Source organism: Calonectris borealis, chromosome 1, assembly GCF_964195595.1.
Source record: "Calonectris borealis chromosome 1, bCalBor7.hap1.2, whole genome shotgun sequence".
NCBI classification, from domain to species: Eukaryota; Metazoa; Chordata; class Aves; order Procellariiformes; family Procellariidae; genus Calonectris; species Calonectris borealis.
Genome location: NC_134312.1, coordinates 70,669,331 through 70,696,713, shown reverse-complemented (window position 1 = coordinate 70,696,713; position 27,383 = coordinate 70,669,331). Strand labels below are relative to the sequence as shown.

Sequence of the window (27,383 nt, the reverse complement as noted above, 5' to 3'; positions counted from 1 at the left end):
ACAATAAAAACCTTCCTGTAAGGTAAATAATGGATGGAGTAAGTAACAGCCAGATGCAAGCAAGAAAAAAATACATTCAGCTGAGTTTTGAGAAGAGCTGGGGTGGGGGAAAGAAGAAAGCAGGAGAGACTTTCTGAGTCAGGAAGGTACGTTCAACTTACAGGGGCTTTCTAAAAGGTGAAAAGTTCCTGAAGCAGCAAGGAAATGCAGAGGGGGACAGATTTCACAAAGGCAGGCTGAAGGAAGGCTCTGGAGAATATATCAAACAGCACCAGGGTTAATAACGCAGGTAAATTTTTTTCCCCAATGGTCTGTCAAACTCACTGTTCTCGAATGTGATAGAGACAGGTGCCATCCTGATGGATGTCAAAGATTGCAGGAGTCTAAATGAGCAGGGACTTTATTTAAAAAAAAAAAAAAAGAAAAAACCCAACACCCAGTAACCTTTATTATGTAATCAGAAATAATTATGGGAAATTTTAGGTTTTTAAACATACTGCTGCATTGCCCTCAAACAAGACTTTAGCCGTAACTTAGAAGTTCATGCCTATTAGCTGTAGCTTTTTGGTCTGGAAACTCAGCTATAAATATTACACAGAAACTCTTTCTCTAGGTCTCTTGCAGTTCTTGGATCCAATTGGCTGAAAGCCACCATGAGACTGAAGTTTCTTCGAGTATTTTTTAATGTCCTTGTTTTATTAACCTTTCTTGACAGAAATGAACTAAAATTCTGAATGGAAACAGAGTTTGTGTCCCTCTGTACTTAAAAGCAAACATGTAAAATGGTATATGTCATTGCTCCATCTCAGCTGATTTACCTAGTCCTACTGCAAGTGTTTTCCTTAAAGCAATAAACCCTTCCGATGCAAATACTTCCTTCCAGAGCTGTGACATCTCCCTGATATATATTGCCTGTTCAAAATAAACAAGTACTGAAAACAGGTTTTTACATCGCTACAGCTTTTTACATCACTACAAATATAAACCAAGATCTAGCAATTATTTCTCAGATAATGTTTTTCTCTTGGAAATAAAATCTTCTGGAACAGATATATTCAATTGATCAGGAGAGTCCTGGACAAATAGGTTTGATAAATGACCAGCTAAGCCTTACAGGCCAAAACTCTACTAAATATGTCACAATAAGCATAGTGCCAGGATGTGATGTGGTCAAGCTGTGCCTGAACATCATATCCATGGACAGTCTGTGGATCATGGGCTTCAAAGTTTTCCCTATGTAAGTTTAGCAGTTTTTTCCTGCATTTTTTTAAATCATATTGTTCAGAAGAATAGGGAGATCTGTAAGATGCTTATCACCACAGAAAGCGCCAGGGGAGTTTTTTTAATTATTCCCCCCCACACACCCCCCCAAAAAAAAAAAGTCATTATTTCCATAACTATTCAGCAGCTGTGGTAATTTGAAAATTTTATCCAGTTCCTATTAATGAATTATTGTGGCAATACATTATAGACTTAAAAACAAACCAACTGCTACTACTTTCCAATATGTTTCTCAGGCTTTTTGACAGTTTCTGGAATAAATTTAAGTTTTTCAAACGATAGGACTGTGAGAACCAAGAGTGCTTTGCACAGCAAGAGTGCTGGGGGATTGCAGCTTTATAACCAAGTGGGAGCCCGAAATCTGACATCAGCTTCCAAAGCCACTCACCAGCACCTTTGATCTCGTTACTGGGAACACGAATAGAAGCATAGCACACCCCCAAACCAACAGGAACAGGTCAGATTTACTTACATTGAAACAGAGCAAACCATCAAGCGTGACTATTCTATTTCCACAGCACTAACAGCATCAGGCACACCACAGCTTGGTCAGCAGCAGCAGCTCCCTAGCTCTGCTTTGAGGCTAGCAGTTTTGAGACTGAGGCTATGGAGAGTAAAACACAGCTCTGAGGTTTCTTTTCTATCTATGAGGTTTTAGCCATATAGCTATAGATATAATATGTAGGTCTCACCTGGTGCAAATGATATTCTGAAGCTCAGAAAGTTGCCTGTAGCCTTGGGAGCCTATATCAGAAAGGCTGCTGGCACACAGTGTTACACTTTGCTCTTTCTTCTTGACCATGATGATGCAAGGGTAAGACATTTACAGCCTGGATTTATCTGACCAATTTTAGACTTCTAAGTGCTTTTGAGGTGTGATTCATCCCAGGAGAGAGAGCAGAGAAGCTATATCCAGCACCTATTTTACTTCATCAATCCTAATAGGAGTCAAGGGTGCTTAGCTGAGAGAGCCACCTGCACTGTTGATGGTTTCAGTTAGGGATCCAGCAGGTATCTCAAGTCATCTAATTTCTCTCTAGCTGCATGTCTCAAAAGACAAAGTGCCACAGGGAAAAGTATATTAATAAATCCCAAAGCCAGGCAACCATGGCTCGTAACTTACAAAACGACCAGATTCTTCAGATGTTTCCGTTCCCTTGAAGGAGAAGCCATGTCTGTGATTACACCAAAAACTGCTTTAAGCATCCAGCTGTTTTACACTCCTCATTAAAATTCACCCAGCTACCGCACATTCCAAAGCACAGGAACAGAGACACATTTACTAAGATATATTTACACTAATCTGACCCAAATCAGCGCTACTCGTCCAGGATCAAATTCCATCCCAACGTGAGCAGCCAAAGTGAGTTAAACTTGCAACATAAAGTGCCGGCAGAGTCCTATTTTGAGAACTCAAGTATCATTTAAGAATCATGCTGCTTTTCCACAGCGAGCACAAGTCTAGTCCTTGAGATTTTTTCTCACATTTCACAGGGAAGAGCCGTATGGCCTACCACATTCTGCCTTCTAAGAAGGACATTTCTCAGATATTCTGCAAGCATGGTTGGATGAGCACTTCCTCAAGTTGTGTGGACCAATTCTCAATAGCTACTTGTCAGGCAGGGCCAGATGGTTGAAGGCATTTAAGCATTGCAAAGCCTAAACAAGGAAGGAGCTAATATCACATTATTCACTTAGAGGGACATCTCTTCTTCACAGCACTCTCCCCCAAAGAAACAAAGCATAAGTTCTTCAATGACCTTGGACATGGAGTGCTGCCCAGGGAGTCCCAACCTAGCACTGAGCATTTTAGCTGCTGAAATAATTTGCTGAAGGTGCATCATTGCAGCTTCCATGCCAAACTAGAGGTCCTGCTTTTCTGCATTCCCCTGAGGGACTTGCGGCAGCTAGGAGGGTGTACAGAAGGGACAGATAAGACATACCACTGAGAGACTTAGCTATGTCTTACTCTGCTGTGTAGGTATAGCCTCCGGATCACAGAGGTGGAGCTCCCAACTCCTTCAACAGCCCTGAAACACTAAACAGAAGGGGTATTTACAGCCTTTAAAAAACCTAGTCTTCATTGCCTGAAACCCTACAGCAAGATTGCTTGCCACCTGCCTAATTAAATTGACCATTTGTCCCTATTAGAGGCAGCTGGGCTACTTAAAGCAATTAAGGTGGCACAGGAGGGAAGTGACATTTTTGGTTTGGGAAAAGAGTGTTTGCAGCACTGACAGCACTGAAACATTCATCACTATGAAGAGGTGACATTCTTAAGTATGTAACGAGAAAAGGTATTCACCAAACATGAGCCCTTTCAGAAGTTCAAATTCAAGAAATGTGTTTCCTTAAAGATATCCTTTGCTCCTATTGAGGAGATTTGCACCAGATAAAAGAATTGTGTCTCTGACAATGCAAAGCATTCATAGTCACTGGCCACAGTTTAAAGCATACGTATTTGCCTTTTGATATAGGACATCTGTGAGCTAGCAACCGTAATAAATCTCAATGTTAGCACAGATCATTTTCCAAGTTTTAGGTCAAATGCTATCAAATTTAGCTTATCAGCTCATTAGGATAAAACAAGCCCTTTTGTCATTAGCTTTCTGATTAGTTGCCTGGTTCCAGAACCCGGGACACAGTAAATAGGTTCCTTTTTTTTCTTGTAGCATAGTGTGAATGCTTAATGCCCACTGGTTATCCTTATAAATCATACACAGGGAAATCACTGCTTGAGCCCTTGCTAGAAGAGGGGAATGTGATGATTTCAGCATGTTTGAAAGAGCCATTCCTAAGATAGCTAACTGTTCTGTAATTTTATCACAGTACAAGGCCTGAGCTTAGTGGTTAGGTTCCCTGATTTGCAACCATACTGGTTTTGGTCTTGTCAGACTTCAAGCTACGCCGTGACAGGCTTTTGAGCTGGATGCTTTGAGAGCAGCGGTATTTGTGTTCACGGGTGGCAGCCTTCCCTATGAGCAAACATGAAAAACGGGCTGCAGCCTTGCAGAGCTCTTTGCCGCAGGAAACTCTGTCCTTTTGTTGGGCACAGAGTGCAGGTATAGCCCTTTGCAGGTATAAGACATGGGAAAAAAAGAGTTGTGCCATATGGGGAGAGGTAAAATAGTCACCATTGTAGAGAGGAGGACTTGAGTGTGCTCCAGAATGCCTGGAAGAGCACCAACAAATAAGATTTAGTGAAGCTGTATGTCATATCTCAGGTCTTGTGCTGGGGTAGCTGTAAGGAAGATAAAAAAATAGTTACCTTCTTTTAATACATTTCACAAAATGTGTTCTTATTTTAGAGTCTACATATCGTCACCAGGCTACCATTGATGATGAAGTGGTTTCCATGGAGATACTAGATACAGCTGGTCAGGTGCGTGGGTACATGTACTATTATCCAATGCCTTGGCTCAGATAGGCAGCAGGGAGCGGGAGCGCGGTGGTGGCAGCAGTGCGGTGGGTGGCAGGTGTGCTCCGATTCCGGGGACAGAGATTTGCTTCTGAGCAGAGCTCACCCTCCTCCACCACCATCAGCTTGCTGGATCCAGACCCTTCTGCAAGGGACCCTGCTTAGAGTTATCGAACACTGGAAGAACAGACAAAGTCAGGGTTTACTCTGGGATTAAAATGATTTTGTTCTCATTCCTTGATTCAGGGCCAACCCAACAACACGTTATTACTATGCATGAAGTCACAGTCTATTTCTACAGTCAAGTGATGAGGCTTGACAGCCTCAGTCAATGATTCCCACCAAAGTGAAGAGCACTTTTGTCGTAGCCAGGTCCCCATTCCTTTCAAAACACGGCAGATGCTTATGTTGCACAGTCCTATGCAGTTCGTGTGCTGGGTATCATTCCAATTGCCTGCTACCAGCCTGCCCACAGGCAGCCCATGACACCTTGGTAGAGTAGATCTATGCTACATGATAAAAAAAGTGACGTGCATAAAGCATACAGTAAAGGAGTTGTACATGGCTTTGCAGGCTTTGGAGGACCAACGTCTATCTGAAGGCCTGGTGTCTTCTTCATAAATCAAATTCCTAAGACTGGTGTCTGTCTTTTCAAAACAGGAGGACGCTATTCAGAAAGAAGGACATGTGCGATGGGGTGAAGGCTTCGTGCTGGTTTACGACATCACGGACAGAGGCAGCTTTGAGGAAGTGCTTCCACTTAAGAACTTGTTGGATGAAGTTAAAAAACCCAAAAATGTCACCCTGATCCTGGTGGGGAACAAAGCAGACTTGGATCACTCCAGGCAGGTCAGCACAGAGGAAGGTGAAAAGCTGGCCACAGAACTAGCATGTGCTTTTTATGAATGCTCTGCTTGCACAGGAGAGGGCAACATTATGGAGGCCTTCTATGAGCTCTGTCGTGAGGTACGGCGTCGAAAGATGGTCCAGGGCAAGACTCGGAGACGAAGCTCCACCACTCACGTCAAGCAGGCAATTAATAAGATGCTTACCAAAATCAGCAGCTAAAAAGAGCTGTACTAAGCCAGAGAAGCATTTTAGAGCATATTAGCTTGGAGTAGGGACGAGGCAGCAGAGCACATTTAATTAAAAATGGTCAAAGCTTTGCAATTAAAAAAATAGAAAAGACAAACCACACCACTTTTTTGAGTAACACGGGGTCAGACTTTTTTCCTGTTTCGAGATGTATTTAGCCTATTTAGCCACACTGCTTCTGGCTAACGTGGAAAAAAAAAAAAGAAATAAAAAAGCAAACTCCAAAGGACTAGATGATTGTGGGGATTGGCACTGACAGAGCGTCTTCTGCTTCTACAAGGCTGGCTCCAATCCCCTGCAAGTCAGTAGTGCCTAAATATCATTTCCAGCCAGCCAGCTGCTCAGTAGCCACTGGAGAGTAAGATTCAGTCCTCAGTCCATCAACAACCATCACAACTGGTGTTCTCAAGGACTGAATACATGTAGAGGCTGCTGTGTTTTACCACAAAGTTCATCAGGCACCTTTCACCAGCTCTAAGTTGGCACATTGTGTGCTTTTACTCCAAACTGTCCTTCCTTGTTGTTATTTTTGTCAAATCTATGAATGCTGATGTTCTTGGCGAGGTATGCAAAAAATATAGGAAAGGTCTTTTTCATGGAGCATTTAGCCAGCAAGACACACATTTCAAGAGAGCAGAAGTTCAGCTGCTTTTCCAGATCCTCTGAAACTGCAGAATTCATCAAGAAATAATCAGCTAGTTCAGTGGCATTTCAGCATTTCCCCCTCGAAGTGCAGTACTGCACTTGGGGAAATGGGAGTGTATGTGTTGGGAAATTAAATTAAAAAAATAACCATACTACTATTGATTTAGTTATGGGTAGTTTTTAGCTTTTGTTTACTTTTTTGTTTTGCTCTTATTTCCATTCAAGTAGTTCCTGTTATTCTATCTTATACTGAAGAAGAGCTGAATCCATGGGAAGGCAAATATTTAAAGTCTAAACCCAAATGTAAATCAGATGTGAATGGCCTCTACCATATCAAAAGGCCATAATTTCCAGCTGTTTAAACTTCCAGATGTTGCTTGAAGCACCCTGTGGTTTAAACCAGCACAGGTTTTTTGTGACTCTGTCTGGCACATTCAATTGAAAGTGCATTTTATCAGATTTTCGTGCCTGGGATAAAAGGTGTCCAGTTTTTCTCCTCCCTTCTCCTCCCTCATGCGTCTCATTTAAGCCAGTTTTGCTTTGTTACTTGGCTTGTTAACTGTATGCTAAGAGATGCAAGAACCAAGACTGAAAGACTTTCATTCAGATTGTGCTCATCTCCCAGCAGTTGTGTTGCATCCCTTTAGGCAGCGTGGTGTGCAGCTTAGACTGGCATCACGTAGAACCACAGCCAAAGGTTGGGATGACAAATGGAAATACTAGCAATATTCTCCTTTGAGGAACAGCCCTCTTGTACCAACTACTTACAACTTTATTCTCCCCTGCTTTGTACTTCATATGGTTATTTGACTCTCTGAGGAAGTAGCACCAAAAGACTACCAAACACAAGTTGCCACAGATGTAGAAGAGTGAGGATATCTGGTTGGATAGCACTTTATACAGTTATAGGTAGCCATATAAGAAGTGGAAATGGCTGGAGAATCAAGCATGTGTATCCCTGTGGACAGAGAAAAGTCCGAAGTCAGGACTTTCCAAAAGGGTTCGCTTAAAGATACTTAAACAAAGTAATTTTTTTAAAATATTCTCTCACCATATCTTTTACCCAACCAACATCAAAGAACATCACATTCAGGTGTGTATTTAGCTGTACTGTTGTTTATTTTCTCTGTTTCCCCCATTCTAGATAGTGAAAATTCATTCCACTCTTCTGGAATCAATATCTATATCTTGATCCTCGTGTTCAGGTATGTTGCCGTACACCAGCTACACACACTGCAATGGAAACTTCACCATGTGCTTCTGGGCAGGGGGTTCTTGCAACAGGTGACGTCACTATCCCATGACACACCTGTGCCCAAACTATCAGTCATATCTCTAACTTTTGTTAAAAAAAAGAAGAGAAGTTTTGCCATTTTTAGTCCTATTAGTAATGCAGAATTAATATGAGTATAAAAGAAAGAGCTAGTGCCCGTTCACTCATCAGTAGTCATTAGCTGAAGGTGCAAACTTGCAAAGTCTATGTTACCTTAGGAGCCAGAGTGAGCATTTCACTAAGTCATTCTGTTGTCTTTCAAATCAGTGCTGTTGCACGAAGCTGAAGTAAACAAAATCCTTACCTGCAATCCTATGGCAACATAGCCGAGAGGAAAGTCTTTATGTCTGTATGCTAAGCAATTGATTTATCCCTCTCTAAAGTAACTTCAGCAGTTCTTTTCTCCAGAAACCTTTCTTGGGCTTCAGAGTTGACCTGCATTTAAAATACAAAAAGATAATATATGAATGACAGGAGAAAATAGTTTAATCATATTCATATTAGAAGAGCTGAAAGGAAGGAGGGGCTAAGTTATGGCCCTAACACTTTCCAAAAGAATCCCAGCAAATTATATCTTCTTTTGTAATGTCTGTATGGAGAAATTATAAAATCCTGGTGAAAGAAAATGTTCCACTGTGCAAACATGACTTGTTACATAAAGAACCTCTAATAAAAATAGTAACATTCCTTTGCAAAGACTGAGTTTGGAAACTGCCGAACATGATAAACAGTCAAAAAGGAGGCTGCTATTTTGTGACCTTTCCTCCCACGCAAACACAAATTTCTTTACTTAATTGCTCATAAATTTTTTTCCTTGGTGTAATGGGCTGCTTGTCAAGTCAGTTATAATATAGTATATTATAATCTGTTGATACATATTACATAGTATTAAATGCAATCTGATTTACTGTTGCTCACAATGTTGCAACGTGTTATTGGCTATGCTGTAAGTGTGTCATATTTCTACAATGTGCAAATTGAGCCAAAAAGTGCCCAAGCATTGAAAAGGCCAAATGCAACATGAACCCACATTTGATAGCCTTTCCGCAGCAGACATCAACAGTTTAAATTCTTTCTACTGCTGCTATTTAAAGGTACATATATGACACTAACATTAAATTCCTCTCCTCTGCCCATTATCACCTCTGCGGAGAGAGGATGGGAAGGATGATAAACAAAAAGGGGGAGGAAAGGTGAAATGGATACTTGTTACCTACAACAAGTTGATTATCATTTATGAAGTTTTTAAATATTTATCTTCAATTGATGAAGAGTTAGTCATGCCCATGCTGCAAGACCTGGATCAGGAACCAAGACTTCCCTAGAACTTTGAGAATCTTCATATCTGGGGGTTCGGTGCAACCATGGATGGAAGTGAGGATCAGCCACTGGGTTTACACCTGGATCCAGACAAGTTGTCCCCAAACCTGGGGATAGTTGCATCTGGCAGTTTGCTACAAGGCTAGTTGATTTTTATATATATAATGATCTGTATGCATTTTTACATTAAAAATATGAAAGCTTGTGCTTGTAGATAATATATAAGAAAAAAATAAAAATAAAAATAAAAAAATAGTGCTCTCTGTACTAAAGTCTTACGCATTGATCTTCTGTTAGTTGTCTCCGAAGTCTTGTCTTCCAGCTTTTAAGTGGCCGGTTCCAGAAGTCCTGATTCATTTGTTATTTAATCTTTACCTAAGGAAAACAAACAGTGATTTTTGCCTGAGTAAGCACTTCAGCATTTGGATCAGTTTATTGAATTTATTTGGCTGCTAGGCCTGGAATCAAGAGATCGGGCAGAATCTACTGTGAAGCACAGAACCGAATGTCCTTGTTAACTATTTCAAGGTGGATCAAAAAAACTACAGTGCCAGGGTTATTAAATGACCTCAGTGAAACCCACCACCTAGACTCTGCCCTGCCAACTAAATAACATGGATCTTGATCCCAAGCTTCTCAAGTAAAATTTTGGGCTAAGAGGTCTGGGAGATTTATGCCAGCAATTTGGACAGAGACAACTTTTCACCTGCTGCCAGCTATGCCCATTTTCCAAGGATAACGGCGCTGTTGTTCTGAAGAGAAGGTACATCACATGTACCTTATGTACGGTACATTATATCAATAGTATACAATCACACATAGTGTGGGTATTAAGCTATAGCAGAGGAAGCTTCATCGCAGAAGAGGAGAACCAGCTGTAATCCACTCTCTTGTTTTCCTCCAAACCTGGGCCAACCAAGTAACCCAAAGCATGATCATAAACAGCTGAATGGCAGTGGGGGTATAAGAATGCCACCTCTGGCAAAACACTGCATGAAACCTGGATGCAGGATCTATGCTGTGAGGTGAAACCTCCCGAAACTAGGTAAGGTATCCTTCCAGTCACTGTCTGCCTCTAGCACTGCAAAGCATCCTTGAGTTATGTCAAGCTGCACTATAACTTGCTCCAGTCAAAATCATGTCTCGTGCAAAATAAGTAGCTGCAGTCATAAAGGCTATGTATAAACCGTGTTTGGGGTTCCTTTTATCTTTCTCTTTAATGGCTCAATCCATTTGCATATCTTGAGAAGAAAAGAAAAAAGACAGAGGCTTTAATTAAAAAAGGCTCCTTGGCCTTTTTAATATATCTGCCTTTATGTTCTTTGAAAAATTAAACAGATAATGAAAACAGTGTCATCTTAGAAACTCTGATGTTACGCACTTCATTTCCATTACAGATGCCAGGCACTAATTACTGCAGGGTTATGAAAATACAGAGCAGTGGCTTGTGGTCCTATGCTTTGCAAGGTTACTAGGAGGCGATAATGATGGCTTGTGCGAGGCCAGTTCAGTCTGGTTTCTGTTAACACAGTTCCACATGAGGAAAGCTATTGCTGCAGCTCGCAGCAGAAAGAGACAGCCTAAGTTCCCGGGGCAGGACTCCACTGGCTCCGGAGGGCTTATGGACGAGAGAGGTCAAGCCCCTGGTTCACAGCCTTGGTAGCCACATGTGGAGAAAACACTGCAATAGCCAACCTCTCTCATCCATCTCTTGAAGAATCTCTCCTCCATTTTTGATCTGAAGTAGACCAGTAGGAAACTGGGAGGTAAGTCTACGCTATTAAATTGGAGAATATGATGGGAGTTTGGTCTTCTGCCTTTTTGGACTGGTCTCTCACCTCTGCTAGATTCCCCAAAGCAGCATTTTTCTTTTCTCACTGCTATTGATTTAAAGTAAGGGGTTTTTTAAATGGCAGGTGTCAATATACTCTGATATCCAGGGATGTTGTATGGGTCAAGAGGCTGTATTGCTTCTCGGAGGTCCCTCTCACAGGAATGCAGTATTTACAAATGCCTCTGGATGTAAATTCTTAAAGCTGAACACTGCTGCTCTGAAGAGTTGGAAATCAATTTTTTTGATAAGGGATCATCTCATAATTATAGTATAGACCCCTTTGTCCAGTACCACAGTCCTAAACCAGACTGAAACATTCTGTATCACTAGGAGCAGCTACGTCCTACCATGAAATATTAACATGCAGAAAAATAAGAAAATGAAAACAATTTGTAGACAGACCTCAAATTATACCTCGCAGACCAAACTTACACCTTTTTTTTCATTTTTTATTTTATTTAAGTAGTATCAGGAATTTACAGAACCTCATTTCAAAATCCAGCAAGTTCTAGTTACTAAGAATACATCAGTAAAGTAAAAATCAATGGTTTATTATCAAACTACTTTGTCAGTACACACAGTTTAACTCCATCCTGCTTCCTCTAGCCTAGTCAAAGCTGTCATTGCTACAAGGAATACCAAGGAGACATAGAAGGAAATTTTGACAGGAAAAAATTCAAATAAAAGAAACAATAAATAACCCCAAAGGGACGTAACCTAAATAAAGGCGGAATTCCCATTTTCCTTGAAAGCAATTGCAAGATTCAATACATTAACACTGGTAGACAGGTAATCTGACCAAAATAAGTAATCGGAGAAAGTTGAATATTTTGAGGTTTTGACATGGGTTTGTTTCTTTTTGCAAATCTAACTGAAAAGAAATAAAATTATTGTTGTGCAACAGACTTTAGGGCTGGAATTTGTAATTAATGCCAGGTTCTGATATCTAGCCTTTAATAAAGTTTCCGGATTGTTCAGTATTCCAGGCTTAGTTTTTAAGTTATGGAAAACAAATATCTCTCAATAACTTCACTTGGTGTTACCCCAGTTATACTATTCATGATTCATTTTAAACAGAATTAGCTGCAAATAGAGGAATATGTCATTTTTCTCAGGAATTCAAAAGCATAATTTTCCCTGAAATCTTAACAACTGAAACATGATAAAAGAGTATATCAAGTAACGCCAGTGACATATTGGAGCAAAAAGCTCCCAGGTTGTGTGCAAGCCTTCACAGACCAATGCCACTACAATATTTCCCCCAAAACTTTCAAGTGAGTATAAGATCTCAGGATTGTCATCTCCAAAAGCATGTACCTTTAAAACCTGAACTAAACAAGTAATGTTTTCTGATGGCAGTAAGAAACTCATGTCATGGAGAGGGTTCATCGCTGTAGGGAGACATGATGTCTCTCATACACACAGATCTGGCATGGCTATATCAACATTTGCCGGCACATTTCATGTCATTCTCTTGGGTTTGAGATGCTCATCACTTTTGCAAGTGAGAACTGCATAATTTTGAACCAAATCTGAAGTCCAAGAAAATCAGTTGTCTACTTAGAAATCTCTCACAGTAGCCATTCCTCAACTCCAAAGAGCAACAGTAGAGCAATGAGCAAGGTCTCGTAAGAACCAGAGAAAGCATTAAAATCATCTGCCCCAATCCTTTTTTTCTTTTCAATAAAGAAAGAGACTGGGCATAGAAAAGATAAATCAGTTGTCTAAAGTCATCACAGTGGCTTGTGAAATGCCAGCAACAGAATATATCCTCTGAGTCACTGATTTCTGCTTTCAAAAATCCAGGAAGTTCATTTGAAGCTTTCAGTTCTATTCAGCTTCTCGAAGAAAAGAAAAGAAGAGAAAAGAAAAGAAAAGAAAAGAAGAGAAAAGAAAAGAAGAGAACAGAAAAGAAAAAAGAAAAGAAAAGAAGAGAAAAGAAGAGAAAAGAAGAGAAAAGAAAAGAGGAGAAAAGAAGAGAAAATAAAAGAGAAAAGAAGAGAAAAGAAGAGAAAAGACAAGAAAAGAAAAAAGAAAAGAAAAGAAAAGAAAAGAAAAGAAAAGAAAAGAAAAGAAAAGAAAAGAAAAGAAAAGAAAAGAAAAGAAAAGAAAAGAAAAGAAAAGAAAAAAAGAAAAGAAAAGAAAAGAAAAGAAAAGAAAAGAAAAGAAAAAGAAAAGAAAAGAAGAAAAAAAGAAAAGAAAAGAAAAGAAAAGAAAAAAAAGAAAAGAAAAGAAAAGAAGAAGAGAACAAAAAAACTAGTTTAAAAACATCCAAACAAGTTTCTCTGTGCAGAGCTTTCTGTAGTTCTGCAGCTCCACACAAAATCCTGTGCTAGAGCACTGAACATTGACACTCGGTATCCAAAAATCTTGCATCTCACAAGTACAGATATAATATCAACAACATTCATGTAAAGGTTCAAACTAAATTCAGTGCAAATCTGGGATAGAAGTTTATATCCACTCCAATCCAAATTATTTCATTTTTGCACTCTGAAAGCGGGGTGTACTTCCCCTCTTTAGAATAGAATTCAATGCCAAAGCAGTGAGTGTTATCAACAACATTAAGTACACATAGTTTTATTATGCCAAAAGGTATTTAACAGAAATCCTTAAACAAAAGAATATGTCTGTGTGAACTGAAAAGAGCAAAAGAATGTTGGATAAAAGTTCTATAAATACTAAATTTCTTTTAATAGACCCATGAGCTGCCTTTTGCATTTTTCCTCTACTTTTCAGTATTTGAAATAACTGCATTAAATGTGAAAAGCCTGCAACTTCCCTTAGGGACTTTCTCTGGAGGACAGTATTTCTCTGGTGTGGAGTTAAAACATTCAAAGTTTCTAACTCAATAGGAAACATATCAAGAATGACATCAAAAATGACAAAAAGTTATTTTAGAGAGGGAGAAAGGTAGGGAGAGATCTTCAGACTTCTTAGAAAAGAAGCTAATTAAAGCTCTCCAAAGGACTCTGACATCTATGCATAGTGATGAGCTGTTATCTGAGGTTTAATCTCAGATTCTTTTGAAATAATTATTACTGCAGGGAGGAAAGAAGAGATGTATGAGATGGTTTTGGTAGCAGGCCATCAGGTCTTCACTTCCAGACTAGGTTTGTCATTATTCTGAAGCAAAAATTTAGTTACCAGCCTGATTGCAGATGATTTTCCCAATAACACCTATCTCCACTCCAGTTTTTGCAAGTAGATGTCAGTAGAAAAAAGAGCTGGAGACTGAGAGATCAAGGTGTTTAATTTACCTTCATAGCCCTTGAGCATTTCTTGGGATTTTAGAGGTGGCTGCAGACAGAAAGCACATCCGTAACACGATAGGCAGGATGTTCTGCCATGCTTGGCCCATGTGTTGGCCCCAAGTTTTCACCACCAAATTCTGGGCTATTTTAATGTCTTTGTCCTCTTCAGGGAAAAAACCTGAAAATTTTTGATGCAAAAAGTTAGTGATTTGGGGGGGGGTTTGGTTTTGGGTTTGTGGTTGGGTTTTTTTTTTTAATTGAAATATTTAGAAAACATTTACAAAAAACAATGCCCACCACACTTTAATTTAGATATTGCTGTGATGAGCTCAGTGAAAATACTTAGATAGCTGCTTAAGACAGCTATTTCTCACAAATATGTTAAAAAGAAAATATCTCTGGGAGAGCCATTCCAACTTTTTTTGTGAGCTCATACACAATTTGGTATACTCTGTAGTTCTCTTGTGTTAACTTTTGATCAGTAGGCCTCCTATTCTCTGACGTTCTTGTGGACTCCCATAAACCTTTATTAAAACAAGTTGCTTTATTAAGATAATTGCACAGATCATGTGAGTAGTCTGAGGTTAGTAACTACTGGTACAGTCAATTTTCCATATTCAGGGATGAGTAAAGGGAACAATAATTATCACGTCAAGGAAAAAAATTAATTTTAAATATTTTTAAAAATATAAATTTTTAAAATAATTATAAAATTATAAATATTTGTTGTTGTTTGTTTGTTTTTTTCTTAATATATAGAAACGACCCCTTTAAGGTAAAGGAGGCTGTGGAGGTTTGTTGAACGAGATTCAACTTAACTTGTAGGAAGGCTAAATGAAATACAGAGGTCAGAGCTAACATAATCCACTGACAGCTCATAGTATTCTTGCAGTGACCAGGAGGAAAACAACAGTGTGTAGTTCAGTACCCAAAGCAGTCAGTATATTTCAGGTGGAAACTTGCCACGTGCTTTGGGTTCCACCTGCCTGTCTAGCCCAGGTCTCAAGTCAGAAAATAATGTCTATATTATCCAGAGCTCATTTACATCCATACATATGTTTGACTGTCTGTTTCCCATTTAGATGGCACAGAGATACTTGGGGCGCTGTCCCGCTCTGTGCTTACTTGGGAATCCAGCAGGGAAAGTTAGTTGCTGACCTCTCCATTACCCTCCTCAGATTACCTGATGCTGCCTTCTGTCAATATGGCTGTGGCTGAGGCTGGGCACCCCATGTCACTAGTCACTGAGGAAGGGGTGGAACAGCTCCCTGAGGCTTCCTGAGACTCCAGAAGGAGATTTCAGACAACTACTCACTGTATCTCAAAGAAAAGTCTCTAACACAAACGCTTTCTGAGAAGCAACACCACCACCTCAGCAGGGTTTGCAAGCCTCAGATTTGCATCATCACGGGCCTTTCATGTGGCTTGACGAGATATGCTCTTGGCCACGCCACTCAGCTGACCAACAACTCCAGCTGCAGATGATGTCTCTTAATCTATCATCTGGGCTTGATTTACAGCCACAGCATGCTTTTCAACTTGGGGGCAGAAAGGCTCTGCACTTTTCACACATGGTTCTTCATGGATTTGATCCAGTTGCTTCCGTGACCCAGTCTGAACTTTGAACACAAAAAGCAAAAAAAGCATGCTGTTTTCAACATGCAATTATTGTGGCTATCAAGTTCCAGGAAGGAAATAGGCTGCTTCTGATTACATGACGTGAATATGTACCAATGGCAGACTTCGGTAGTAGTCAGGGAAAGTTTTCAGAAACTCCCAAAGACTGGTGAATGTATCAGTAAGACCATTGAGAGGCACTTTTCTGAATTGATTTTTCTTTTCAAATACAAAAATATACAGCACGACAGGACTGGAATACATAGCAATTCACTGCTTAAAGACCTGCACCAAGCCTAAGTTCAGTTTTCAGACTGCCTCAGACTTCCCCCTTTTGATCCTGAGCAAATTAGTTAAGACCTGTTTCATAGTTTACTGAACTTAATAAAAATCATTCCTGGTATGTTTTCAGGAACTTTGGGATCTGAATCTTTACCCTTACACTTCTGTTCCCTTAACTGGATGCAAGGGATAACAATTTATTGACCCCCAATACCTTTTCATATTTCTATAGTATATCATGTTAAATATCTATACAACTCTTGGCATACTGGGAGCCCAAACTCTACATCTTGGAGACAGTAGGCAGTAAGATTAAAAATGAACGTCGATCATCTCATCTAAAAGCCACAGTGAATCCATAGCAGACCAGACATGACCAAGCCCATCTAATTGTCCAACTGTCTTAAAAGAATTGCTGACTTTATTCTATTAGTGGATAGGCAGTGATTTGTAAAAGCTGTCACTACAGTTCTTGTGTGACCAGCTTTCTATCAGTCTCCTGACAGAGGCATTTTCTTGAGGTCTTGTGTCCTAGATCAAAAAAATACTTAAAGATGATCTTTTCGTTGTCACAGGTTTTAACTCTTGTGACCGCAGAGAGAGAAAAAGATGACATAAGTGTGCATGAAATCACACAATAAAATTGCCAAGGTGATTATTGAGACTACCTCAATTGAGACTACCTCCTACTGTGTGGATATGGCAATGACTAACGTTTACAGGACACACTAAAATGTGGAGATTCAGTTCAGGAAGAGATTCTGTTTCACATCTTGAAAATAAATCTTACTTCTGTATTTCATCACTACTTACCAAGCAAAGTGGTGGTATTGCATAACTTAAACACACAGACACACAAGTACTAGCTGATAAAAATATTTTTAACTGGTTTCTTTCTTTTACATGGCTAATGTATTCTTTAAAGAAAGTGTAGCTTGTTATAGCACAAGATAGGAAAAGAAACACCCTTTTCTGGAACGTGATGTTAGCTCGCCCTCCTCTGAGTGGGGAATAGACTAAATAACATCCATAGAGTCCCTGCCAACCTAGGTTATCTTGTAATTCTATGAAGAAGTTTAAATATTTGCCTGTATAACCCCTCTCACCCAGAGATCCTGCCATGGAAAAAAGGGTGGTAGCCATCTGAAGACCCTCTAATGACACCTGGGATTAAAAAAGAAAATAAAAATCAAGAAAAAGCTCCTATCAAAAACAATGTTCCCTTCCTCTGGACTAATAAGTTGAAAGAGATGAGGGTATTTTTCCTACCAGAATGATTAACCTACATCAAGATGCTTATTCAAAACCAACTACTATTTTTCTCTAATTTTGTTTATTAAAAAATTTCATTAACATTGACAATATTACAGTTAGACATTGGGATCTTTTTTTGACTGTTTTTGGATTCATTAAGTCATCAAAACCTTTTTTTTACAAATCTCCTCCTAGTTGTTCCTGTCTGTTGAAACGTATGAAGACAGATCCACACTGTAGTCATCTCCTTTTTTCACTCTAAACCCTTTAGTGGTATACTCTTTCTGCTTACTTCCATACTCAGTAAAGCATGAACTAAAAAATTGCATGCTCAGTCATTCCTTCAGACCAATCACATCCCTTTTAAAAATTCATTTATAACCTTTCCAAGGGATAACAACAAAAATTGCCAGTATTGTCTTCAAAGGCTTTGGCAACTCATGCCGAGATGCTTTTCCCCAAAGTCTGCCACCATCTTGGGTCCATTAACCTGTCTTGCACTCTTCTAACTAAACTAATAACACCATTTCAGGCCTGTGTATTTTCTTTCTCTACCCTTCTGTGTAGGCATCTTCCCTCTTCCAATTCAGTCAACAAAACACCTTCTCGCCAAGTCAACAACCATTCTTTCCAAGATACTTTCCAGAAGAGTTCAAAGTATGTTACTTAAATCAAGTTCTTTGGAACTGAGAGATTTACTTTCTCTTCCATATATTCCATCCAGTGTTGAGCAAATAGCTAACACCAGGCAGGATTAGAGCACTTGGCACACCTCAAATTTTGGCCTCTCTGCAGAAAAAAAGCCTAAAAGAAAACCTCTCTGTTGTTTGTTACTTCCCTTTTCATCTGGAGAATTTTCCTATGATGGCAGCATGCACAAATTTGCATCACTGCATTAGGGAAAGGTATTTCTTTATTCTCACTCACAATAATGAGAATTTATTTTAGAAAGGGCTGCAGAAAAGGATAGCTCCATAATTAGCATCTTCTTAGCACTGTACGTTGAAAGGAAAAGAATTGAGTAGACAGAGAAAACAAATTATATTCTTACTTCTAATGTCAGCAGTTTCTGGTAAATAGGAAAGCCAAAAGCACATAAACCCTATTGTCTCCAGTCAATAGCTTTGCTTCTCCTCTGACAATTGTTCCTTGTCCATAGGAAGTCAGTTAACCATCCTGAAAAGATGACCTTGTATAATACTTAACACAATTTCATATTCAAACAAAATTCTTTCATATTTTGGAAAAAAATACTTAACTGGTGATGGGAGGAGGGCAAATCAAGTGAATTTTTAAATACAGCATATTGAAACTAAGCTTTGTGGCTTTCTCATTGAGATCACAGTTGCTCCAATGTTCTTTCCCTGTCCTCGGTGGATGTTTGCCCTAAAAAAAATCTTCTCCCAGACACGACACTGCACATAGAGAACAGAAAATACACCCAAGAGCTGCTGTCATTTCTCTGTCCTAGTTGGCAGCGCTGGAAGTCATATTGAATTGGATCCACAGGTTCATTAATCTGAAAATACATCATAATAGCGAGAATAGTGGTGGCTTCCCCCCGCCCTAAGGAATGACTAATGTTTCTTTTTTCAATTTACATACTTAAAATGATCTAGTACATGAACTACTCCAGTGATGGTTTACTGGGACAATTTCTCAGCAGAAGGGAATGGATCTCTTTTCAAGTTCATCTAAACCAACTAAGAAATAGTAAGAAATGTGTCTAGGAATTGAAACATCAGGAGTCTGCTTTGGGCTCTGCTACAAAACTTCTGTCTACATTGGCATCAGGCTCTGATTGCTCATTTGAAGAGAAAAGACAGTAATGCTTATCGACCCCATCAGGATTCCTGAACCTTAATTTATTATTGGAGTTGACTTGCTTGGTTCAAGTACACCTCAGTCACATCCTCTGACATCTTCTACTATTTATTAGAAATGTACTCTCTACATTGTGATAAAATCCAGGGAACTTTACCCTAGAAGGCTGAGACTGCATGGTTATCACACACTGAAAAGAGACTGCTCGTGTAGGTCCATATTATCGGGATGAGGAGACCATAATAGGAGACTTTATAGTCTGCTGCTGTGCTTCTCAACCACAGAGCCAGGTCACCAGAGGTGAAGGTAAATGGTAAATGTGTCTGTGTTGTAGTTACCTTGGCAGCTCTTTTTTGTACACAAGGCCTTGAAAATTTTACTGGACAATAAAAGAAAGATAAACAGTCCCCTCCTCTTACTCCTCAAGGTCAACTATTGCTTTCGTAACCCCTTTAATCCCACATGAAACTGCATCATGGACATTGTTTCCACAACCCCCGTGTATTTAATCTATTATAAATGTGAAAATATAGTGAAATGTTTATATTGCTAAAAAAAGGTAACTAACCTTTGGGAAAAAAATAAGACAAAACCCAACACATTGTGGTGTACAGATTCTGGACGCTCTCCAGGACTTTTGGAGTCTTTTTCTTCTGCGTGACTTTGGTAAAATCACTTCAGCTCTCTGAGCCTGGTTTTTATTTGTAAATGGGGCAAATGACATATGCCTTTATTTGAGATACATATGTGAAATATCTTTGATGACAGGTTAGAGGTATTGATCAGAGCCACTCAGCAAAGATAAGAACTAGGACAAAGAGAAATGGTGGATTGTAACTGGAAGAGTGAAAAATATTTAGAATTTCAAATGTTTGCTCTTATCTATAAGAAGTCTTGTTTGCCAGATATATTTCCAGATAATTTTATTTTTATAATACCATTAGAACAATAACAACAACAAAAAAGTAGAAAATTCTGAACTTAAGATACTCACCCAAAAGGATCTTTATGAACTTGGAAGTTTTTTTCCAGAACTTTTCTCATAGAGAGTTTTACTACAGTTGCATCTTTTAAAATAGTAGAATGGCATGGCCAATGCTTTGATGTATGATGAAATAGAATTTACTGTCATCTTGAATATTTTCTAATGGAAGCAGCAAGAAGAATTATGGCTTGACGAAGATGCTGACATAATCGATTTTCTCTCTCTTTTGAATTTCAAAACAACAATGAACAGAGTCTCTGGGGCCAGCATTCTCCTTGGTGTAACTCCAGTGAGGCCCAGAGTGCTGAACACACAGGATTTGGCCAGAAACATGTCAATGCATGCTTTGGTGGGTTGGTACAAGTTTCAGCTTTCTACCAATGCAAGGATTATGTACCAAACGTTCTCATGTCTATCTGGTAGCAAGGTGGCTAAAGAAATGTTGATGATGTTTCTGTTCCAGTGTCCCTTTGCTGGAATTTTATTATTGTCAGAGAAGGGTTCAAAACTGTGGAAAGTAATTGGAATATAAACAAAGTTTTAAATGTTACAGCTGGAACGTGTATCTCCCATGAGCTGATTCGAAACATTAGGTTTGAACATCCCTCAAATTTGGATCCTTTTCAGATCTAAATTCTGTAGCAAGATCCAGGTCGAGCAATACTGATATCTGGATTCACATGCTAGCAAACATGTAAACTAAGCAGAGTTCGAAGTCCAGGTCAGAAAATTTCCATACTCCTAACTTAACCAACCCCTTTCTCCGCTAGCTGTTTGAGCAACTCTGAAGATTATTTTGCACCACTGAAGTAGCACAAAATAGCTCAGAGAGATAAAACGATCATGATGGAGAGACTAGGGTCAACAGGTCAGTTCCCAATTTTAAGAAAAAGGCTTTCGAAGGAGAGCAGAAAAGGCAAGCCCTGAAGAAAATAATTGGTCAAGAAAAAGCATTTTTGCTGGATTGTGGGAACAACCTAAAATGGCTTTCCCTTTGGGACCTCAGTTGCAGTGGCACTGGTGGCCAGAGGACTCCCTTACTGTCTTTGGGTCATGGAGATGCCTTCTGGGAAACAACTGCTAGAACCAGAGGGGAGAATGAACCCCAGGGAGGAAGAAGGTGGCTAAACAGCCTGCTTGCAACCTTTGCAGAGGAAGACAATGCAGAGGAGCTCAGCAGAGCACATAAATTCAAATCTTGCTACCTTCAGAGAATAGGATATCAGAGTAGATTAAGAAAACAAGTTTTACTGTATGTATTATTAGTAAAAAGAGATAATGGAGCACTGCATGGGTGGACTAAATGCAGAGGGGATGGAGAAGGGAACAGTCAAGCGTTCTTGGCAGTGCCTAGAAAGGGGAAAACTGACACTTCTTGATAAACAGTCTCAGGCCTGAAGATGCCTCTTTTTTTCTGCCAAAAAATGTTAAACAAAGCAGAGTGGTCTTTTCCCCCTGCAAGATTAATTTTTTAAAAATGCAGAAAAAAACATACACATTCCCACATCCCCTTTTGCTGATTGCTTTCAGAGCTGGTTCTCAGCAAAGAATACATTGGAGCAATCTATCATCTCTGGTATGCACCCAAAGAAGTCAATAAAGCAACCCGAAAGAAGAGAATTTTTCCATTTTATGTAATCTGAAATATGTGAAATAGCCTATTGGAGAAAATGGAAAGAGAGGAAAGATCACCCTTTACTTTAGATAATTCATTTAGATTCCCTGGACAAATATTTGAATACTTGCCAGTGTAGCTCCTGGATATATTAATAACTTAGAACAAGTCATAAAATAAAATTGAGAGACACAATAATATTCTGTATAATTTGTTTCTTAAATTATGTTACTTGAGAAAACAAACTTACAGATATATCCACCTACATTTGACTAGTTATGCATTTTGAAGATTCAGAATATCACTTCCAAATTTCATAGGGTTTTCAAAATGTAAAGCGAAAAAAATATATCCCCATCTTTCTGAGGCACAGCATATTGGTGGTGTGTTAAAAAGAGTACAATCAGTTTGAAAAAAGTATAAGATACAAATTTAAAATTGTGGTGCAAAATTTATGGACCCCCAAGCATGCCTTTAAGTGGTTTTTACATGGACTCATTTCCACAGTTGAACAAGATTACATTACTTGACCTTGTCAAATCAGTTTACAGCTGAAAAAATGTTCATGAATTTAAAATTGCCACTTCTCTCCTGGGAACCCCCTGCCAATAACTGTCCCCACCAATCGGTAGGTCTGAGCAGCACTACCACCTAGTGGCGCGGCATTCCTGACGAGGAGGTGGCCAACCATCAAAACCCTGCTCCTCAAGACCAGTGCTCCTCTTACCGATGTCGGCAAACTCTGAGGTGCCCAGCAGACAATTCATTCTGTTATGAACTGGTCCATAGCCCAGTAACATCAATTTGTCACCACAAAATGCTGCAGAATAGATTCACACATCCCCTGCTAGGAATAAGGAAGGTGGTTATCTTCCAAGAAGGAAGTGAAGATGATATTTTTATTAGTAGCCAAAATGGTAATATATGACCTCTATACAGCAGACGGTCTTGTAACAGGCTAGAAGACTTCTCGACATCTTATGTAGGTGTCACGGTTTTACCCCAGCCAAAAACTAAGCACCACGCAGCCGCTCGCTCACTCCCCCCCAGTGGGATGGGGGAGAGAATCAGAAGGGTAGAAGTGAGAAAACTCATCCGTTGAGATAAAGACAGTTTAACAGGTAAAGCAAAAGCTACTCACACAAGCAAAGCAAAACAAGGAATTCATTCACTACTTCCCATTGGCAGGCAGGTGTTCAGCCATTGCCAGGACAGCAGGGCTCCATCACGTGTAACAGTTGCTTGGGAAGACAAACGCCATCACTCCGAACATCCCCCCCTTCCTTCTTCTTCTCCCAGCTTTATATGCTGAGCATAACGTCTTTTAGTATGGGATAGCCCCTTGGTCAGTTGGGATCAGCTGTCCCAGCTGTGCCCCCTCCCAACTTCTTGTGCCTCCCAGCCTCCTCGCTGGTGGGGTGGGGTGAGAAGCACCCCTTGACTCTGTGTAAGCACTGCTCAGCAGTAACTAAAACATCTCTGTGTTACCAACACTGTTTCCAGCACAAATCTAAAACATAGTTTTCTTCATAGCAGTAGTATGGGGCTAAGTGTCCCAAAACCAGCACAGTAGGGAACCACAAGCCTCTACACTCAAAGCACTCAGCACCAAAGAACTCAGAATGTCTGAAAGTTAAGCAGGGGAGGAAATGGGATGACATCCCAAAAGAAAAAAAAAATTGACAAGACATGAAAGAAATAATTGAATTAAAAGTAAACCAAACAAGGTCCTGCAAGGGTGCCTTAAACACCTAAACACTACTATGTTAAAGCTGGGGGGGTGGAAGCCTGAGGACAAAATCCAAACTGGAAATTAGGCTTTTTGCAATCCAAAAACCCCTCTAGCCAAGTGAGGAAGTCCATGTGTGGTAGTCCAGAGGCAACGCTGAATACAGGTACATGTCTGAGATCCACACACTCTTCACAGCACAAGAACACATAACTATTTCCGAGTCTATTAACAGACATCAGCAATGTTAATGTGAATTTTGATCCTCTTACGCCGTACCAAGAGAAATACAGTTTCAGAGCCCTCTGTAACTTTCCATGAAACTTGCACTCCTTTCTAAATAGATATACAACTTCAGCAGGAAGGACTTAGATGGGGAATTCACAGGCCAAGCCACACAAGGATCCACAGGGAATGGAGCCCAAACTGCAAACAAAATCAGAGATAAATAGCACCTTACTGATCCACACCACAAGTAAGGCTGGATGCAGGAGTGAGGCAACACACTGCAAGGGACTGTTACCAGTGGGACATCTTCCCCAACAGATGGTAAAGAAACTGGATAATCTACTGCCGGGAGTACTTACATGTGGAGCAAAGAAATGTTTAGTATTTAATTCCATTTATCTTTTGTTGCCATTCCTACTACCTTTCCTAAGACCCAACTTTATGACTGTAAACACTTTCCCCTGGATAGGTTTTCTTGTTTGTAACACCGCTCCCCACACAGCAATTCTCCTAGCAGTGGAGAATTTCTGCAAGCTAGAGGTCTTCAGTGAGATGACATATAGTCAGTCTAAGTTTTAGGGCATGCCAGATTAGTTGTTTTCAAAGGCACTATAGACAAGTTCAACAAAGTTATTTGGTTGGATTTAATCAACTCATAGAAGGTTGACAATCTGCATTATAATACATATTGATAATAAGAGCGAGGCACCCATTTTTCTAGGAATACAGCAAATGTCACAGACCCAGTCACTGTATGATGAGACAGATAAGAGCATTACCCCCATGCACATTTCAAAGAGAAATCTAGAGGATATCGGGATTACAAAGATAATTTGTTCCACAGCTGAGAACAAGAGCCAGTTATCTCAAGTTGCAACCAACAAGGTTTGAACTCCACAAATCAGATTAAGTAAGGGCAGCAGAAAAAATAAGCTGAGATAATTCCAGCTGAGCAGTAGGCCATAACCTAAGCTTGTCATGGCCCCTTGCTATTTAAAAGAAGAATATGCAAACAGAAGATAAAGCACATCAAATCAAGGTACAAAATACAACTCTGAACAACTGAGCTGGTTTAACTCTGCATTGAAGACTGAGCTGGACTTTATGTACTTAGAAGGCATCAGAAGGAGAAACGTTTGCTCTGGCCACAGAGGCAGAAACAGAGAAATAAGAAAAGGGTCCATATCAGACTTGCTTTACATCAGACAGACTTTGTGAGAGGAATGGGAAGGATTTAATGACAGCAAAAGGCCACTGTGAGTTGTCATCTCACCAGTTTCCAAATGGCAACTGAGGTCATGTCCAGTCAATGTGTAAATAAGAAAAGCCAGTTAAAAAAATGGATGAAGCTTCTGTCACTGGTGCTCTGCTGCTTGAGGCCGCACTCACCTCGTTGTGGGGGAGTTGTAGAGGCTGTTTCCTGGTCTGATTCCAAAAGCAAAGGGCTAGTAATTGAGATGAGGGGTGTAGATGACTGGTCGAACTGCGGCCTGCCTTTTTCTCTTGGCATCCTCAAAAAGAGTAGCTGCCTTGCCAGGCTTTTGCTTTTCACATACACAATTCATGCTGCACCTCTGCAATCTACTCTATCTCACTCTTTCAACAGTCACATTTTACTCCACGGTTTCTACAGGATGAAGAGCCCAGAAAGTAGTTCTGCTAAGAAGATGATCTAATGAGACAGTCAGCAAAGTTCTCTGGAGAGCTGAGAAACAGTGACAAACCCAGTGAAATGATGAGTTGCCACACATCTACAAAATAAGAAGTCAGGCTCATCAATCTTTTGCTATCAAAACACTCTCTCATGCAAACAAATCTCTTCACTTGCTTTTGTGAAGCTGTTTCAGTGAAGCATGATAAATGCTAGAGAGTAGATGAGGATAACAGCAGGGACTAGGTGGTGAATTCAGATGGTACATATATAATTCACAGAGACCAAATGGAAGTATCTGATCAGAGTTTGACTGGAGTACAGGCTGCAAATAACTACACTGAGAGATTAATATCGTGGATGTAGCTATATAACTGCTGTAGCTTTGTTTTTCCCATTCTGCCTCCTTAATATTAAGGCAGGGCCTGAACGCCTTACCATTGTATAGGCAGTATGGATACAGCGTCTTACAAAAGACATACTTGGTTTTGTTTTGCTTTGGCTGTGGCTTGTCTTCAGCTAACCAAAAACTCTTTCAGCTGGAAGCACACAGTCAGCTGTCAATGTCAGAAAAAACTCAGTTTAACGTTTACAAAGAAACAGCATCTCTAGCACACTGAGCTGCAAGAACTCTGAGTGTAGAAAGACACACGTTAAACCATCAACACCACTTTCCTCAGCACCTGGCTGTTCCTTGGAGATTTTACCATCCAGCTGTGCATCGGACCAGCCCACCTTTACCTTTTAAGCTCTGATGAATTCCTCTGAAATACAATCTGGCTTCTCACCAGTAATGATCTGCAGTTCTACAATTTAATTGCACTCCTCCAGTGTTTGGGGACTGAATTACAAATGTCTAAAGAGATAACTACAGGTAAGTCAACTAAGTGATCTCAATGCACTCTCAATCAGAAGGCAGACTGTGGGGATAAAATGTTACACAACAAAATAGCTGAAAGACAGCGAAACAAGAGAGCATTGCCGAATAATAGTGACATTTAAGTGCTTTACATAGTGGTTTTACATACATATAATTTTAATACATTCATGTATATGAATACAGAAATATATACAATTATAAATTTATACACACAGACACAACACACATAAATGGTTAGAGAGAAAGAATATCGGGAAGAGTTTCCACTCCTCCCCAACAAAGGAAAGGCTAGTCTAATTCAGGCAGATTTTTCATATATGTCATTTTCATGAAGAATAAAGTACCATTGTGCTTGTGGTATCTTTGAATAGTTTTGGAAAAAGGAAATGCTGGGGAGTCAGGTATGGTCTAGTTTGAAAAAAAAAAAAACAAACCAGCAGCATTTTACACAAGCACTCCAATGCTGTGTCTATAACTGTATCAAAGACGACTTTCATAGCAATTTAAGCCCTTTATTTATTTATTTATAACCTGTGGCTGTTAAAACAGATGGAGGAATCATGCAGAGCTAGAAGCACATAATTGCTATATGTAGCTATGCACAAAGCCAAACTTTGTTAATTCAATACTAGCCTTGCAGCCCAGAGGGTATAGACTAACTTCTGTCCCTCTGTGTCCTGACACTGGGTCATTCTCAAGTTGTTAAAGAAACACTATGAGGAAAACACAGAGCTGAATGTTCTCCAGCAATTCTCTCATCCTCAACAGCTCAAGTCAAGCTAAAGAAGGAAAATTCTCTGTGGTTTTATGCTTGTGTGGTAAGTACACCTCACAGCGTCCCCACGGTGATGCTAAAGGATCCATCTGAGCAGGGATGAGAGAGAACCTGTAGCCACTGTGCAGAAGGAGAAAGACTCTGCACACAGGCAGAAGTCATGCTAGGCAGGAAAGAGCAGAACTCCTCCCCTCAAATCTGCTCCACTGTTCATGTAAGGCAGGTTAAGGGATATGGGGGAGGAGAGATGGGCAAGTGCCCAATTAGAGATCCTGCCTCTGGCACCAGATGGCTTCCATGACCTTCAGAATACCTATACAAATATTAATGTGCAATAGACACTTAAAGTCATCTTTATTCTCCATGCACCCTAGACTCTGGGCATTTCTGAAATAACATCTTTCAGAGGAAGAGATAGAAGCT

General features: G+C 39.8%; 1 protein-coding gene across 2 annotated transcripts in view; it reads left to right on the top strand.

Moving 5' to 3' along the window:
- The window catches only part of RERG (RAS like estrogen regulated growth inhibitor), a 108,971-nt gene extending 99,667 nt beyond the window's left edge, over positions 1 to 9,304 (top strand). Inside the window, exons 4-6 of one of the 2 annotated variants that reach the window (XM_075159963.1) lie at positions 4,590 to 4,663; positions 5,360 to 5,548; positions 7,584 to 9,304. In XM_075159963.1, coding sequence (XP_075016064.1) covers positions 4,590 to 4,663; positions 5,360 to 5,548; positions 7,584 to 7,631 — 311 coding nt within the window. In that variant the 3' untranslated portion in view covers positions 7,632 to 9,304. Of the gene's footprint in view, positions 1 to 4,589; positions 4,664 to 5,359 lie in introns of both variants that reach the window. The other variant, XM_075159954.1, reaches the window with a different exon arrangement.
- The last annotated feature ends 18,079 nt before the right edge of the window (positions 9,305 to 27,383 follow it).